This window comes from Apodemus sylvaticus, chromosome 10, assembly GCF_947179515.1.
Source record: "Apodemus sylvaticus chromosome 10, mApoSyl1.1, whole genome shotgun sequence".
NCBI classification, from domain to species: domain Eukaryota; kingdom Metazoa; phylum Chordata; class Mammalia; order Rodentia; family Muridae; genus Apodemus; species Apodemus sylvaticus.
In genome coordinates this window covers 29372313-29386836 of record NC_067481.1, presented here as the reverse complement: position 1 = coordinate 29386836, position 14524 = coordinate 29372313, and the positions used below count along the sequence as shown (strand labels likewise).

At 39.7% G+C, this 14524-nt stretch overlaps 1 protein-coding gene across 4 annotated transcripts in view; it reads left to right on the top strand.

The window, feature by feature from the left end:
• Spag9 (sperm associated antigen 9) overlaps window positions 1–14524 on the top strand; it is a 132801-nt gene that overhangs the window by 11370 nt on the left and 106907 nt on the right. For all 4 annotated transcript variants that reach the window (XM_052193885.1, XM_052193884.1, XM_052193883.1 and 1 more), the window contains exon 2: window positions 10548–10668. In XM_052193885.1, coding sequence (XP_052049845.1) covers window positions 10548–10668 — 121 coding nt within the window. The remainder of the gene's footprint in view (window positions 1–10547; window positions 10669–14524) is intronic.

The window sequence follows — 14524 nt, the reverse complement described above, 5'->3', positions numbered from 1 at the left end:
CCCCAGCACTGAATTCCCATATTTATGTTAGTGTTTGCTTCCTTTGCCTTTCTCTTATATGACTTTTTTTTTTTTTAAGATTTTTTTTTAATTTGTTTTTTTTCGAGACAGGGTTTCTCTGTGTAGCCCTGGCAGTCCTAGAACTCACTCTGTAGACCAGGCTGGCCTTGAACTCAGAAATCCACCTGCCTCTGCCTCCCAGAGTGCTGGGATTATAGGCGTGTGCCACCACAGCCTGGCTTTTAAAGAATTATTTATTTGTTATATTTGTAAGTACACTGTAGCTGTCTTCAGACACTCTAGAAGAGGGCATCAGGTCCCATTATGGATGGTTGTGAGCCACTATGTAGTTGCTGGGATTTGAATAGAAGACCTTCGGAAGAGTAGTCAGTGCTCTTAACCACTGAGCCATGTCTCCAGGCCCCCCCCCACCCCCCATGTGACTTTTGATTTGTCATTCTGCATACCTGTAGCTGATAGTCTCCATTCCCATGGGTTTAATTACCATTGTTCATTATTCCATATAGATATGTCTTTGATTTAACAAATATTTGTCTTGATACTTATGCTCTTGCTTGGGATACAGTGGTTTTCTTCCTCTCTCTTTAGAAATTTGTATTCAGTCACATTACCTATTGGACATGAATGTTTTCTAACATGTTTAAAAATGAACTTACCCCCAAAGTCGTCTTCTCTTGTTCTCTAACCATCTTACCTAGTTCTCCCTCAATTCTAGTTATCAGTATTATTTTTTTTAGTTAACTTATTAGTTTTATTTATTTTTTTCACCAAGGTTGTAGCAGCAGACATGGAACTTTGCCTTCATTTTCCATGCATTTGTACTTTCTTTCCCTGTGGTATTTTTCTATTTGGGGGTGGTGGAGGGGGTGGCATATTGTCTAATCTGGTCTTAAATTCCTGAGCTCATTTACCTGTTTTAGCCTCCCAAACAGCTACTAGCATGCATGGTGCTGACTTTGCGTTGTCATAGTGTCTAAGTCTGCCTTTCCGAGTCCGGTTCTAGGATCACGGTGTAGGTGGTTGATCTCTCACTCTGCTTGTCACTCCTGGAAAGGAAACTAGTGTCCACCACTGTTCACAACTGGCACAGAGGAGGAGCTGAACGTTTCTGAATGAAGGACTAATTTTTCTTTCCAGTATTGGTAACCTATAAAGTTTCCATTTCTCCAAAATGGAAGTCTGGGACTAGTGCATAGCTCGGGGTCTTGTCCATACCCTGGGATCACTTGCAGTACTGAAGAAAGAAAACCAAGGATATCGGATGAGATCATCTTCACACTTAGTGTCTCTAGCTAAGTTTCTTGAAATGCCTTGTTTCTAAGTAGAAGGCTATGTGTGTAGATGTCCCTTTCTTATGAGTTTCAGCTGTCCATTTTGAACCACACTAAACATTTTGTATTCTTTCCTGGCCTTCATAAAAGCAAACTTCTTTTATTTTTTTTTATATTTTGGATTTGGTTTTGTTGAGACAGGGTTTCTCTGTGTAGCCCTGGCTGTCCTGGAACTCACTCTGTAGACCAGGTTGGCCTCGAACTAAGAAATCTGCCTGCCTCTGCCTCCCAGAGTGCTGGGATTATAGGCGTGCGCCATCACCACCCGGCTTTCTTTTAATTTTTAAAAATAAATATTTATTGTTGAGGCGGGGCTGTGCATGTGGCAGTCAGAAGGCAGCTTTTGGGAATCTGTTCTCTCCTACCACATGCATTCCTGGGATAAAACTAAATCAGACTTAGAGCAGCAGGCAACTTTACCCATTGAGTTATCCTGCCAACCCTATCAACTGATTGATTTGTTGTTTAAGATCAACTGGATTGCCTTTTATGAACACCTATGTATGAATTATGGTGTTTCATATCCTCCCACACCAAGTGTCCTGTCCTTTTCTTCACATCTCACTTACCATATTAGACTAACCTGTTGCTTTTATTCTTCCACCAAACTGAGCATTCAGTGGACACTTAGTAAGTGTTTGCTGGCCAAATGGATAAATATCTAAAGGTCAAATTGCTAAGCCTAAGCTCATTTACAGTTCTCTTTGTGCATTCAAATTTTTGTCCCTTACTGTTGGTGCCAAGTTATGCTAAAACTTTCAAAAAGTTTTTCCGTAAGTCTTTTGACTCTCTCTTGTAACTCTAATTCTAAGGGTATCTAATATTCTCTGTCATCAGAAACACACAGAACACAAACATAAATGTATGCAAAACACCCATACACATAAAATAATAAAAGCATTTGAAAAAGTTTAATAGAGTTCTTACTTCCATTCATCTTTGTCAACATTTGTCAGATCAGACTTTGGTTTCTGTTGCTCTCTGTTGTCTATTAAGTACTTCTTGCTTTGACTTGCTTTCCCTAAGTCCCCTGCTTTAGTTGAATATGTTTTCTCACATTTACTGATTAACTCCATTTTTTGGTGAATTTTTTATTCAGTTGGTAGTAACCATACCTGAATGTACATGGCTAGTTTGAATTTCAGAGACTGTTTTTGATCGTGGGGTGGGGTTTGAGATAGGGTCTCTCTTTATTAGCCTAGGCTTGCTTGGAGCTAGTGATGTAGATCAGGCTGATCTTGAACTCACAGAGATCCACCTGCCTCTGAGTGCTGAGACTAAAGCTCATGATGATATTCCTGACTCTTCTTTTGTAAAGTGAGCTAGTAACCAAGTGTTACATTCTTTTATCTCTTTGTCTCTATCTCTCTATGTCTGTCTGCCTCTTTCTCTGTTTTTGAACAGCCTGAATTATACTCTTTGATGACCTTTATAATAGTCCATTAAAATCATCATTCAGGAGAAAGGTATTGGAAAGTCTGGTTTAAAAGATTGATTATAAAAGTGTTCATGAGGCAGCCAGCAAAATCTAATTAGTAACCAAGTATTTACTATTAGTTTATTGAGAGTTGGGAAATGGTGCTATTTCTAATTTATTTTCCTTTCAGCTAGGGTTTTTTTGTTTTGTTTTGTTTTTTACAAAGGAGTGTTTCCTTTTATCTACTGGTTGGTTTAAGGTATAGGTTTTAAAAAAGAAAGTTTGGTTCTTCTTTATACTTTTAGATTTTTGGGAGCTCGTACTTATTTTTGTTTTCTCTCCCCTTCTCTCTGTTAAAAATAGCCCACTGCTGTGGTTCTATGAGAGCAGTGACTTTTCTCTGTCTTTGATTCTATTAATTATAGTTTTCATTTACGGTTGCTTTGTCTGTTTTCCTCAGAACCTCCTCTTCCCCCTTCTAATAGTTTTGCACTCTCTTTTTTTTCTTCAGGTTATAGTTTCAAGTGTCTGATAATGGTTAATTATCTCTATCTCTTTCTTTGCTTTTTGTTTTTGTTTTGTTTTTTTGTTTGTTTGGTTTTGCTTTTTTCTTTTAGACAGGGTTTCACCATGCAGCCTCAGCTGGTCCTGATGCAGCCTCAGCTGGTCCTGGATCTCATTATGTAGACCAGGTTGTCCTTCACCTCAGATCTACTTGTGTCTGCCTCCGATTGCTGGATTTAAGGCATGTGCATGCCTGACTAACTTCAACATATTTTTCACTTTGTTTGGTTTGGTTTTGGTATTTCATAGTTTTCTCTATGTAGCCCTTGCTATCATAGAACTCACTTTGTAGACCAGGCTGGCCTCAAATTCAGAGATCCATCTGCCTCTGCCTTCTGAATGCTAGGACTAAAGATGTGCACCACCACCACCTGCTTTTTTAAAAATTTTTTTTGTTATTGCATTTATTTTGACATGGGTATGGGAATGGGTATGCACATGCTAAGTACAAATGTGGAGGTCAGGGCACAGCTCTCAGGGGCTGCTTTTTTCTTTTCAACTGTGGGTCCTAGGGATTGGGATTCAGTTGTTAGGGCTTAGAACATATGATTTTCCTGTCTCTGCCTCCTAAATCCTGGGATTACAGGTATATAGCACCATAGCTATTTTGACTGTGTGTGTGTGTGTGTGTGTGTGTCAGGGGTGAGTGGGGAGAAGGAGAGAGGAGAGAGGAGAGAGAGAGGATGTCTTGTGTGGAAAGTACTTTGTAGCTGAGAATGACTTTGAATTTCTAATCTTCCGTTAGAATCATAGACATAAACCACCATGCCTGGCTTTTTTTTGTTTTGTTTTGTTTTTTTGTTTTTTTTGTTTATTTGTTTTTTGGATTTGGTTTTTTCGAGACAGGGTTTCTCTGTATAGCCCTGGCTGTCTTGGAACTCACTCTGTAGACCAGGCTAGCCTCGAACTCAGAAATCCGCCTGCCTCTCCCTCCCAGAGTGCTGGGAGTACAGGTGTGCGCCACCACCGCCTGGTGTTTTTTTTTTTTTTTTTAAAGCTTTATTTATTTATTATATGTGAGTACACTGTAGCTGTCTTCAGATACTCCAGAAGAGGGCAACAGATCTCTTTATGGATAGTTGTGAGCCACCATGTGGTTGCTGGGATTTGAACTCAGGACCTCCGGAAGTGTTCTTAACCTTCGAGCCATCTCTCCAGCCCCCATCATGCCTGGTATAAACCTGATTTTTTTTACACTAACTTTTAGGTAAATAACTTAACATTTATTTTTTACCCTTAGATTTGGGGGGGGGGGTTGCTTCCTTCCTATGTTACTTTTATGACTTTGAGTTCTTATTTCATTAAACAAGCTGCATTGATCTGGGCAGTGGTGGCACATGCCTTTAATCCCAGCACTTGGGAGGCAGAGGCAGACAGATCTCTTGTGTTCAAGGCCAGCCTGGTCTACAGAATAAGTTCCAGGACAGCCAGGGCTATACAGAGAGAATCCCTGTCTCAGGAAGGAAAAAAACCCCAAAAAACAAAACACCAAAAAAACAAACAAGCTGCATTAAAAAATAAGTACTGAAAATAAGTAATGATTCTATAATGGAAACCATCTCTTCTCCCTTCAGAATAAGTCAGGGTGTTTATCTTGGAGGATGTCTGGCAGCAAGGAAGCCTGTTATTTGGTGGTGCTAAGTTTTTAGACAATTGTTATACTCAGAATTCTATTTAAAGGGCTCTCCAACCTTTGTTGGCCTCCTGTGTCTTACTCCAGAGAGCAACAGTCTCTGAGGAGCTTGCCTTTTCAAAGAATCCATTTGTTTTTATCTAGAACAGTAGGGCAAAACAGTCCCTATAAGCCATCTGGACTTAGAGGCGTTTTGCTTCATCAGAGAACTGATTCTTTTTTAGATCCTGACATAAGTTCGTATTGTCCCCTATACTCCCAAGAGTCCAAAGGTGCAGGCACGCAAATCACAAGTTCCAGGACAGCCAGAGCTGCAGAGTGAGTTCCTATTTCCAAACAATAAATGTCAACAAAAAGCCCGGATTACAGTAATGGTTCTTTTTTTTTTTTTTTTTTTTTTTTAAGCCTTGGCTGTCCTGGAACTCACTCTGTAGACCAGGCTGGCCTAGAACTCAGGAATCTGCCTGCCTCTGCCTCCCATAGTGCTGGGATTACAGGCGTGCACTGTCACCACCACCTGGCTACAGTAATAGTTCTTAAATTTTATTTTGCACACAAATGCTGTTATATACAAATTATAATAAATAGAACCACAGAGTTGGTTAGATGGCTTATCACTTGCTGATAAGTCTTGTAACCTGAATTTGATCTCTATAATTTATGAAAAGGTAGAAGGATAGAATTGATTTCACAAAGTTTTTTGGCCTCTGCATTTTGTGACACATCTGAGCTCCCTCTCCAACACATCACATACATGTGCATGTATACATGTGCATGTACACACATACACACACACACACACACACACACCACCACCACCACCACCACCACCAACAACAACAACAACAATAATAATGTTTTAAAAAACAAAGCAGGTAGTATTTTTCCTAATAATTAGCCAGTATCCCAGAAAGGACTCTGAGCGGTCTGGTACATCTCTCCCTAGGAGATGGAGTCACCACCCATCAGATTACATAGACTGAAGAGAATTAACATGAAATAGGGAGAGACATTTTTCCACGGGAAGACTTTGTATATAGACAGAAACAGTGTTTTCTGTAGTGAATGGAAAGCTTGGGGTAGGTGTGGTGGTTTGTGTTTAAAGTCCTGGCACTTGCAATGCTAAAGCAATAGACCTGCCTCAGACTTGAGGCCAGCTTGAATTCTACAGTAGTTCTGTATCATTAAGGGCTACACAATAAGTCTTGTCTCAAACAAACAAAATAAAAAATAAGAAAAGAACTTTAAGGAGTAATAAACAGTAAAGGATTAAAAAAAGTTGCACTTTAAAACTAATGACTTTTTTATTGTGCTAGTTGTGCTAGTTATAATAACCAGGATATGGAATCAGCCAAGATACCTCTTCAGCAGTTGAAATGATAAAGAATATGGGGCTGGAGAGATGGCTCAGTGGTTAAGAGCACCGACTGCACTTCCGAAGGGCCTGAGTTCAAATTCCAGCAACTGCATGGTGGCTCACAATGATCCGTAACAAGATCTGATGCCCTGTTCTAGAGTATCTGACGACAGCTACAGTGTACTTACATATAATTAATAAATAAATCTTTGAAAAAAGAATATGTATAGATATAATGCATATTATTATATAATATATATTATGCATATTGTATATGTATATATTATATATATATAGCTTTATTCAGCCATAAAGAAGAATAAAATTATGTCATTTACAGAAAATTGTATGGAAGTAAAGATCATGTTAAGAGTAATTAGACAGAGTCACAGAGACAAGTATCTCATACATGAAAATATAAGGGGGACTATAAGGGAAGAGGAAAGGATTCAGAAGGAGAGGAGATAGGGAAAGAAGGGATGGTAGTAGGAGGAAGAAACTTAGAATACTGCATTCTCTGTGCAGCAGAATGTGGACTGACATGCATACATGCTGATGTGGCAGGAAAGCAGGAGGGGAGGTGTTGGGGGATTAGTGGGAGGATGGAGAAGGCTATATTCACTGAAACTTCATCCTCCCCTGCCCCAGTTTTGTGGGTTTTTTGGTTCTTGGTTTGGTCAGTTTTGTGGAAAGTGCTCTACCATTGAACTAGTAAATCATAAGGATTCTCTTTGTAATTTATAAAGTTTTTTTATGTAAATTTCAGCTTTTACTTTGAAACTTTAGTTACTGATTTATTTGTATTACAAACATTTTAGAACTTGTCATAACTTTTTCTACTAGGGTTACATCAGTACATAAAGCAATGCCTTTATGTTGCCTGCATTGTGGCAAGGACCGGCACATAGTAAATAAGATAAATTATTAAAATAGTCAGGATGAGGTATGGGAATAATTGCTCTGAAAAAGAGTAAGGAGGGAAGATAGGAGAACTTAGAAGGTCTCACTAGGAAGGTTAAGTTTGAACAAAGGCATGAAGGCAAGTCAAGAGGTAGCAGATGGTTACCCAGGGACGATAACGTCAAACAGCAGGAAACAAGGCCAATGCTTACTCCTTAAGCCTCAGAGTACTTCTTCTCAAAAGAAGCTTGATAGCAAACAAGTAGGAGGATGGTGGGGAAAGACTGTGTGGGTTCCAGGATGCCCATCGTGAGGGCTGTGCTAGATAGATCATCAGGTCTTGAGCAGAAGAGAAAACCTGACATCCTTTGAAAGGATCCTCTTAACTATTTTGCATTTTAGAGGATCAGGGTAAAAGGGAAGAGATCATTTAGGAGGGGAATTCTGTAGTAGTAATTCATACAGTAGATAATGGTGGCACAGATCAGGGTGGTGGTGGAGAGAATGAAAGGTGGTCAGATATGAGATAGATTTGCTGATAGATCTGATAAGAGCCATTAGAGAAGATTCAAAGTTGATCCCAAAGTTTTAGACATGGATACAGTCATTTAATGAACCAGAGACCAGGAGAGGATCAGGTTTCAACAAGCTTAGTTTAAGGTGTTTATTAGAATCCAAATTATGTTGCCTAGTAAGTAGACTGTGGACATGTAAATTTGAAGTTCAGGTTTGAACTAGAGATAGAAAATTGGAAGTTGTCAACATAGTTATTATTTAAAGCAATGAAAATATATGAGCTCACAAAAAAGAGGAAATGAAGGGTGGGGAGATGGCTGACTGGTAATGAGCTTGCTGCACGAGTGTAAGGACCTGAGTTTGAATCCTAAGAGCCCACATAAGACCCAGGTAAGGTAGTACAGGTTGGCAATCCCAGTGTTCCTATAGTGAGATGGGTTCCCACACAGGGAGAATCCCTGGAGGCTTGTGGGCCAGCTAGTCCGTCACAAGCAGTAGTGACCAACAAAAAGACATTGTCCTGAACCAAGACCTGAAGTTGTCCTTTGACTTCCACAGGTGCACCTGCCCTCACATGTTATGAACACACACACACACACACACACACACACACACAATCACCTACAGAGTGAACAAGGAGGAAGCCAGTCGCTATGGCATTGTAATCCTACCTATTTGTGGGGAAGGCTAAGGCAGGGGGATTGTGAACTTTAGGTTACCTTGACAACATAGTAAGGTCTTCCTTCAAAAAATAATTTAAAGGGCTATTAAGATAGCTAAGTGTGTATGGGATTGGGTGAGGGGCAGAGACTGGAGAGAAAAATGGCTCAGTGGTTAGGAGCACTGGCTACTCTTCCACAGGACCTGGGTTCAATTCCTAGTACACACATTGCAGTTCATAACTGTCTCTAACTCCAGTTCTGGGGGATCTGACAACCTCACATACACATACAAGCAGGCAGAACACCACTGAATATAAAATAAAAATAAATCATAAAAAAAGATAGTGAAGAGGATAAAGGCATCCTCTTCCTAGCAGTGCAAGCTGGTATCTGAATTCCATTTCTAAAACCCATCTAAAAGTATAAGGAGAGAACACACTGTACAAGATTGTCTTCAGACCTCCAACATGCATGAATACGTTTTTATTTGTTTTGTTTTGTTTTTGGTTTTTTGAGACAGGGTTTCTCTGTAGCCCTGGCTGTCCTGGAACTCACTCTGGAGACCAGGCTGGCCTCGAACTCAGAAATCCGCCTGCCTCTGCCTCCCAAGTGTTGGGATTACAGGCATGCGTCACCATGCCCGGTTGAATATGTTTAAAAATATTTAACAAACAAAAAGAAGAAGAAGAGAAGAAGGAGGAGGAAGAGGAAGAGGAGGAAGAAGAGGTAGTGGTAGAAGTAGTGGTGAAAATGTGTCCAAGGATGGAGCACACTTCAGTGTGAAAAAAATTGAGGAGCAGCTAGTAAAGAGCACCAAGAAAGAGCAACCAGAAACTAGGAGGGAAATAAGGAAAGCCAGAGAGAAGAAAGCAAGCAGTTGGTAGACGCTGCTGATGAATGATTAAGATGGAGACTAGGATTTAATGATTTCATTCAACCAGCCTTTTTAAAATTCTGTTTCGTTGGTAGTAATATTCCTAGCCCAGGTTCTTTCTTGAATTTAAACCTACATCACTAGGTAAATCCATAAACTTACTTATTGCTGATCTTATTTATTTATTTAGCAGTGCTGGAAACAGAACCCCTGCCTCCTACATGCTAGGCAAGCACCATCCCATGGAGCTGCATACACCCAGCTCCAGTGTCGCTTGTTAAATAATCAGTTGCCAAATATTATTCTGTTAGTCTTTTGTCTCTTCTAAACATACTGTGGATTAAAGATTTTCTTCCTTCCTTCCTTCCTTCCTTCCTTCCTTCCTTCCTTTCTTTCTTTCTTTCTTTCTTTCTTTCTTTCTTTCTTTTTCTTCTTTTTTTTTTTTTTTTCTAGACAGGGTTTCTCTGTGTAGCTCTGGCTGTCCTGGAACTCACTCTGTAGACCAGGCTGACATCGAACTCAGAAATCCACCTGCCTCTGCCTCCCAACTGCTGGGATTAAAGGCGTGCGCCACCACTGCCCGGCCAAAGATTTTTTTTCAACTCAAAATGAATATGCAAGTATGCTAAAAGATTTAATTGTAGTGTGATATATATATTCTCTTTGAGGAATGTAAAAATGATAACACCTTACTACTAAATACTGTATTTGAAGTTTTTGATATAATATTAGAGAAACTTAAAATTAACCCAATTTCATGATTTTTAAGATCTCTTAGATACTACTATATATTTAATATGTATGTTAAATGTGGATAATTTCTTTTTGATTTTATGTATGATGGCATGCATGGACAGGGCAAAGGAGTTAGTATTGGGACTTAGCTTTCCCCTTCTACTCTGTGGGTCCTGGGATCAAATTGAGGTCATCAGGTTTGGTGACAGATGCCTTTGCTGAGCCACATTGTCAACTCTTGCTTGTTGTCAGCTTTGCTGAGACTTTTGCCTGCAAGTGTGTCTGTGTACCACATGTGTGCCTGGCATCTTTGGAGGCTAGAAGAGGATGTCAGATCCCCTGGGAGTGAAGTTACAGAAGGATGTGAGCTGCTGTGTGGGTACTAGGACCAGAACTGGGGTCCTTTCGAAGAACAGCCAGTGCTCTTAACCTTGAAGCATCTCTCCAGCCCCTGATTATTATTTTTGAAAAACAGGTGTTGAAAAATATAAACTAGACTTCATTTCAATAGTGAAAATGTATATTCTTCTTTATTAGAAATTCATTGAATTTGAAGACTCTCAAGAACAGGAAAAAAAGGATTTACAGACTCGAGTGGAATCTCTAGAATCTCAAACAAGACAACTTGAACTCAAAGCAAAAAACTATGCTGACCAGAGTAAGTAAAATGCTTTTCTCTTCATTAAAGAGTGGACTCCTACAGGGAGTGATTGGCCTTTTCATTTGCCAGGGCTCAGAATATGCACTTGGAATTGTTATCACACAATCAAGTGTGAGATCTGGGTTCTTGGAGTAATATTAATTCCTTGTTGCTCCTATTGTACATGACACCCACACATGCAGAAATGGCTGAGCCGGAGATACCTGCTAGACTTCCTTCTTTAGTTGAGCTGTCTGTAATTATGTATGCTGTCTGTGTTACACAGATACTGTATGTGTAGCAGTTCTGACATTGATGAAGTACACACAGTTCCATTGTTTGCTTTGAAGTTTTCCAATATAAGAGAAACTAGTATTGAAGTGTATAAAAAGTGACATTTTGTTACTTTTTGATGAAAAGGAAGGTATAGGTAATTTAGGGTAACAAAAGTTCATTTTTCAGATTTGTTTTTAAAACCTTTTAAAAAAGTTTTTAGGTTTAATTTTTTATGTATGCCAGTGTTTGCCTGTTTCCATATATGTGTGTATACCATGCAAAAGCCTGGTACCCTTCCTTGCAGGTCAGAAGAGGGCATCAGATTCCTTGGAACTGGAATTAGAAAAGGCTGTAAGATCCCGGGTGGGTGCTGGGAATCTGACTCTGGCAAGAAAAGCAAGTGCTCTTAATTATTGAGTCATTTCTTCAATCTCCCCAGGTTCATTTTTTAATGCAATTACGTGTTATTTCTGACTTTTAAAATTATTTCCAATCTCATGGATAATTTTGTCTTTTGCTAATGAAAATGGACAAATTCTAAAAAGTGAAATTTATAAAAAGAACCGGTTAAAATGATAAAAAATTGATGAGAAACTTCATGATCTCTTTTCTCTTTAAATTTAAATTAAATTTATTATTTGGGGGCAGGGCACACATGGCATGGTGTCCATGTGGATGCCAGAGGACAACTCGGAGGAATACATTCTCTTTTTCTCCCATGTGGGTCCTAGGGATGTGCTCATCAGCCATGCCCCAGATCATGTCATGCTTCTCTGGTCACGTTAGGGGTGTATGCACACCTGCTGTTGTGTATGGTTCTTGTGAGATGGGGTCTCATGATGTATCTAACTAGTGTAGTAACAAGCATCGTCCTCGTAGTGCTGGATTATAGGTGTATGCCTCCATACCCAGGTGGGAGGGCTGCTGCTGAGGAACTGCTAGTTGTCAGGTGTAACTTTCAACACCAGAAAGTGAAGTGTATTTGAGAATGGAATTAAGTTCATCCTCTGGAACCCGAGAAGGTCCAACTTGAGCTAAATACAAAAGAGTAGGAATTTGGAGCTCAAACACTAAAATTCATGAATTCACAGGCTGTTTAGCAGATATTACAGATTTTCAGTAGATTTTTTTGGTTACAGAACCTAATGAGCAAAACAATGAGCTTTATCCCATGACTTTGGTTTTAGTCTTGATGATATGTAAGAGTTAGGCAGCTTCTTTTTGTTAATTAAGAAATCAGTGGTTTATCTAGTTTTTGCTGTAGACTCTCCTATAGAAAGAAGCCTGAGCACTTGAAGAACTTGTGAGGGAGATGCTTGTGAGTTGAACATCTTATATTCAAATAAGAAAATTTGGCCTTTTTTTGAGACAGTCTTACTTTGTAGCCCAGGTAGAACTCATGTAGTCCATGCTGGCCTTGAACTCACAGCAGTCCTTTCAGCCTCCCAAGTGCTGAGTATACAGATGTGAACTATGCTCAAGAAAATATGGTTATTGAATAGTTTAATCCTAAACTGATTATAAACTTTTGTATCAAGGATTATATAGTGTCTTAGTTTTGGTTTTATTGCTATGAAGAGACACTATGACCAAGGCAACTCTTACAATCTGACAAGGACACCATTTAATTGGGACTGGCTTATAGTTACAGAAGTTCAGTCCATTATCATCATGGCAGGAAGCATGGCAGTGTCCAGGCAGACATTGTGCTGGAGAAAGAGCTGAGAGTTCTGCATCTTGATCTACTGCAGCTAGGAGAGACTGGCTCTTCTGCACTGGGCAGAGCCTGAGCACTAGAGCCCTCAAAGCCCTCAAAGCCCGCCTACACAGTGACACACTTCCTCTAACAAGGTCACATTTATAGTGCAGCTTCTCATGGGCCAAGCCTATTCAAACCACCACATATAGTATTCTAGAACTACACAACAAAGACATAACAGAATCAAACAAATTTTCATTATTTTGCTGAGCGGTGGTGGTGCACACCTTTAATCCTAGCACTGAGGAGGCAGAGGCAGGTGGATCTTTGAGAGTTCAAGACCAGCCTGGTCTACAGAGCAAGTGCCAGGGCTGTTACACAGAAAAACTCTGACTCAAAAAAACCAAAAAGCAACAATGACAATTATTTTTATTTTTAATGATCCTTTTTCTTTGTACAAAGTGCTGTTTTCAGTAAAACTTTCTTTTTGACTTGAAAAAGAATTGCTTATCTAAAATCTTTTTAGACATAAAATGATCTGTTGTAAGAAATTTGAGCAAAACTTGTTTTATACTTAAAGTTGCATTATTTTTATGTGTATCTCTGAGTACCTACATATATGTGTATGCACGGTCTTTGTTCCTGGTGCCTGAGCAGGAGGTCAGATAACTGCAGCTGTGGGGGGCTAAGAACCAGCCTTGCTCCTTCACAGAAGCAGCAGGTGCTCCTAACCTTTGAACTAAACTGAAATGTTTTATTTGATAATTTGTTTCACATTGAGAGGAATACTGTTGCCTTTCCTACAAAAGGTAGATCCAGTGAATAACTCCCCTGACCTCAGGTACATTATTAGCCTTCCCCCACACCCCCTCAGACAGGGTTTCTCTGTATAGCCCTGGCTGTCCTGGAACTCACTCTGTAGACCAGGCTGGCCTCAAACTCAGAAATCCACCTACCTCTGCCTCCCAAGTGCTGAGATTAAACATGTGTGCCACCACTGCCTGACCTAGGTTTGTTTTCTAGCTTAGTGAATCACACTCAGTGTTTTGGAATTGTCATATTCTATGAAATCTATTCTCATTTCTCTTTTCAGAAGTATTGATTATCAATATTTTCATTTTAGTTCCAAAGTTTTGTTTTGATTTTTTGAGACAGGATTTCTCTGTGTGTAGCCCTAGCTGTCCTGGAACTCACTTTGTAGACTAGGCTGGCCTTAAACTCACAGATACTCCTGCCTGTACCTCCAGAGTGGTGGGATTAAAGGCATGGGCCACTATGCGTGGCTATTTTTACTTTTTCAAAAATATTTTGACCTTTTGGAGGGGGTACTTTATTAGCTTTACCTCCCCCCACATTTCCTGAATGAATTAAAGCACCTCAAAAATGTTTTTAAATGTACTTACACATGTCTCTGGAGACTGAAGGATTATCTTAGGCGACATCCTCAAGATGCTGCTCATCTCATTTGACACAGCCTTATTGACTTGGAGGTCACTGATTAGATTACACTGGCCGGCCGGCTGGAGAGCCCAAAGAGCCTCCTGTTCCTGCCTCTCCAGTGCTGGAATTACAAGTATATCTTCATGACCAGCATTTGCACCCAAGTTCTGGGAATTGAACTCAGGTATTCGAGTTTGAAAATCAAGGACTTTACTGAGCTGTTTCTCCAGCCTTTATTTAGTTCCGTAATTAAAAGAGAGAGAGAGAGAGAGAGAGAGAGAGAGAGAGAGAGAGAGAGAGAGAGAGAGAGAGAGAGAAAGCATTTGTTGTACATGTGTGGAGGTCTGAGGACAACATCAGGTGTGGGTGACAAATACTTTATCACCTGAGCCATTTTACTGGCTCAGCCCCTTAATTGAAAAACATTATTTATTTTACTTAAGTGTGTGCATATGTGTG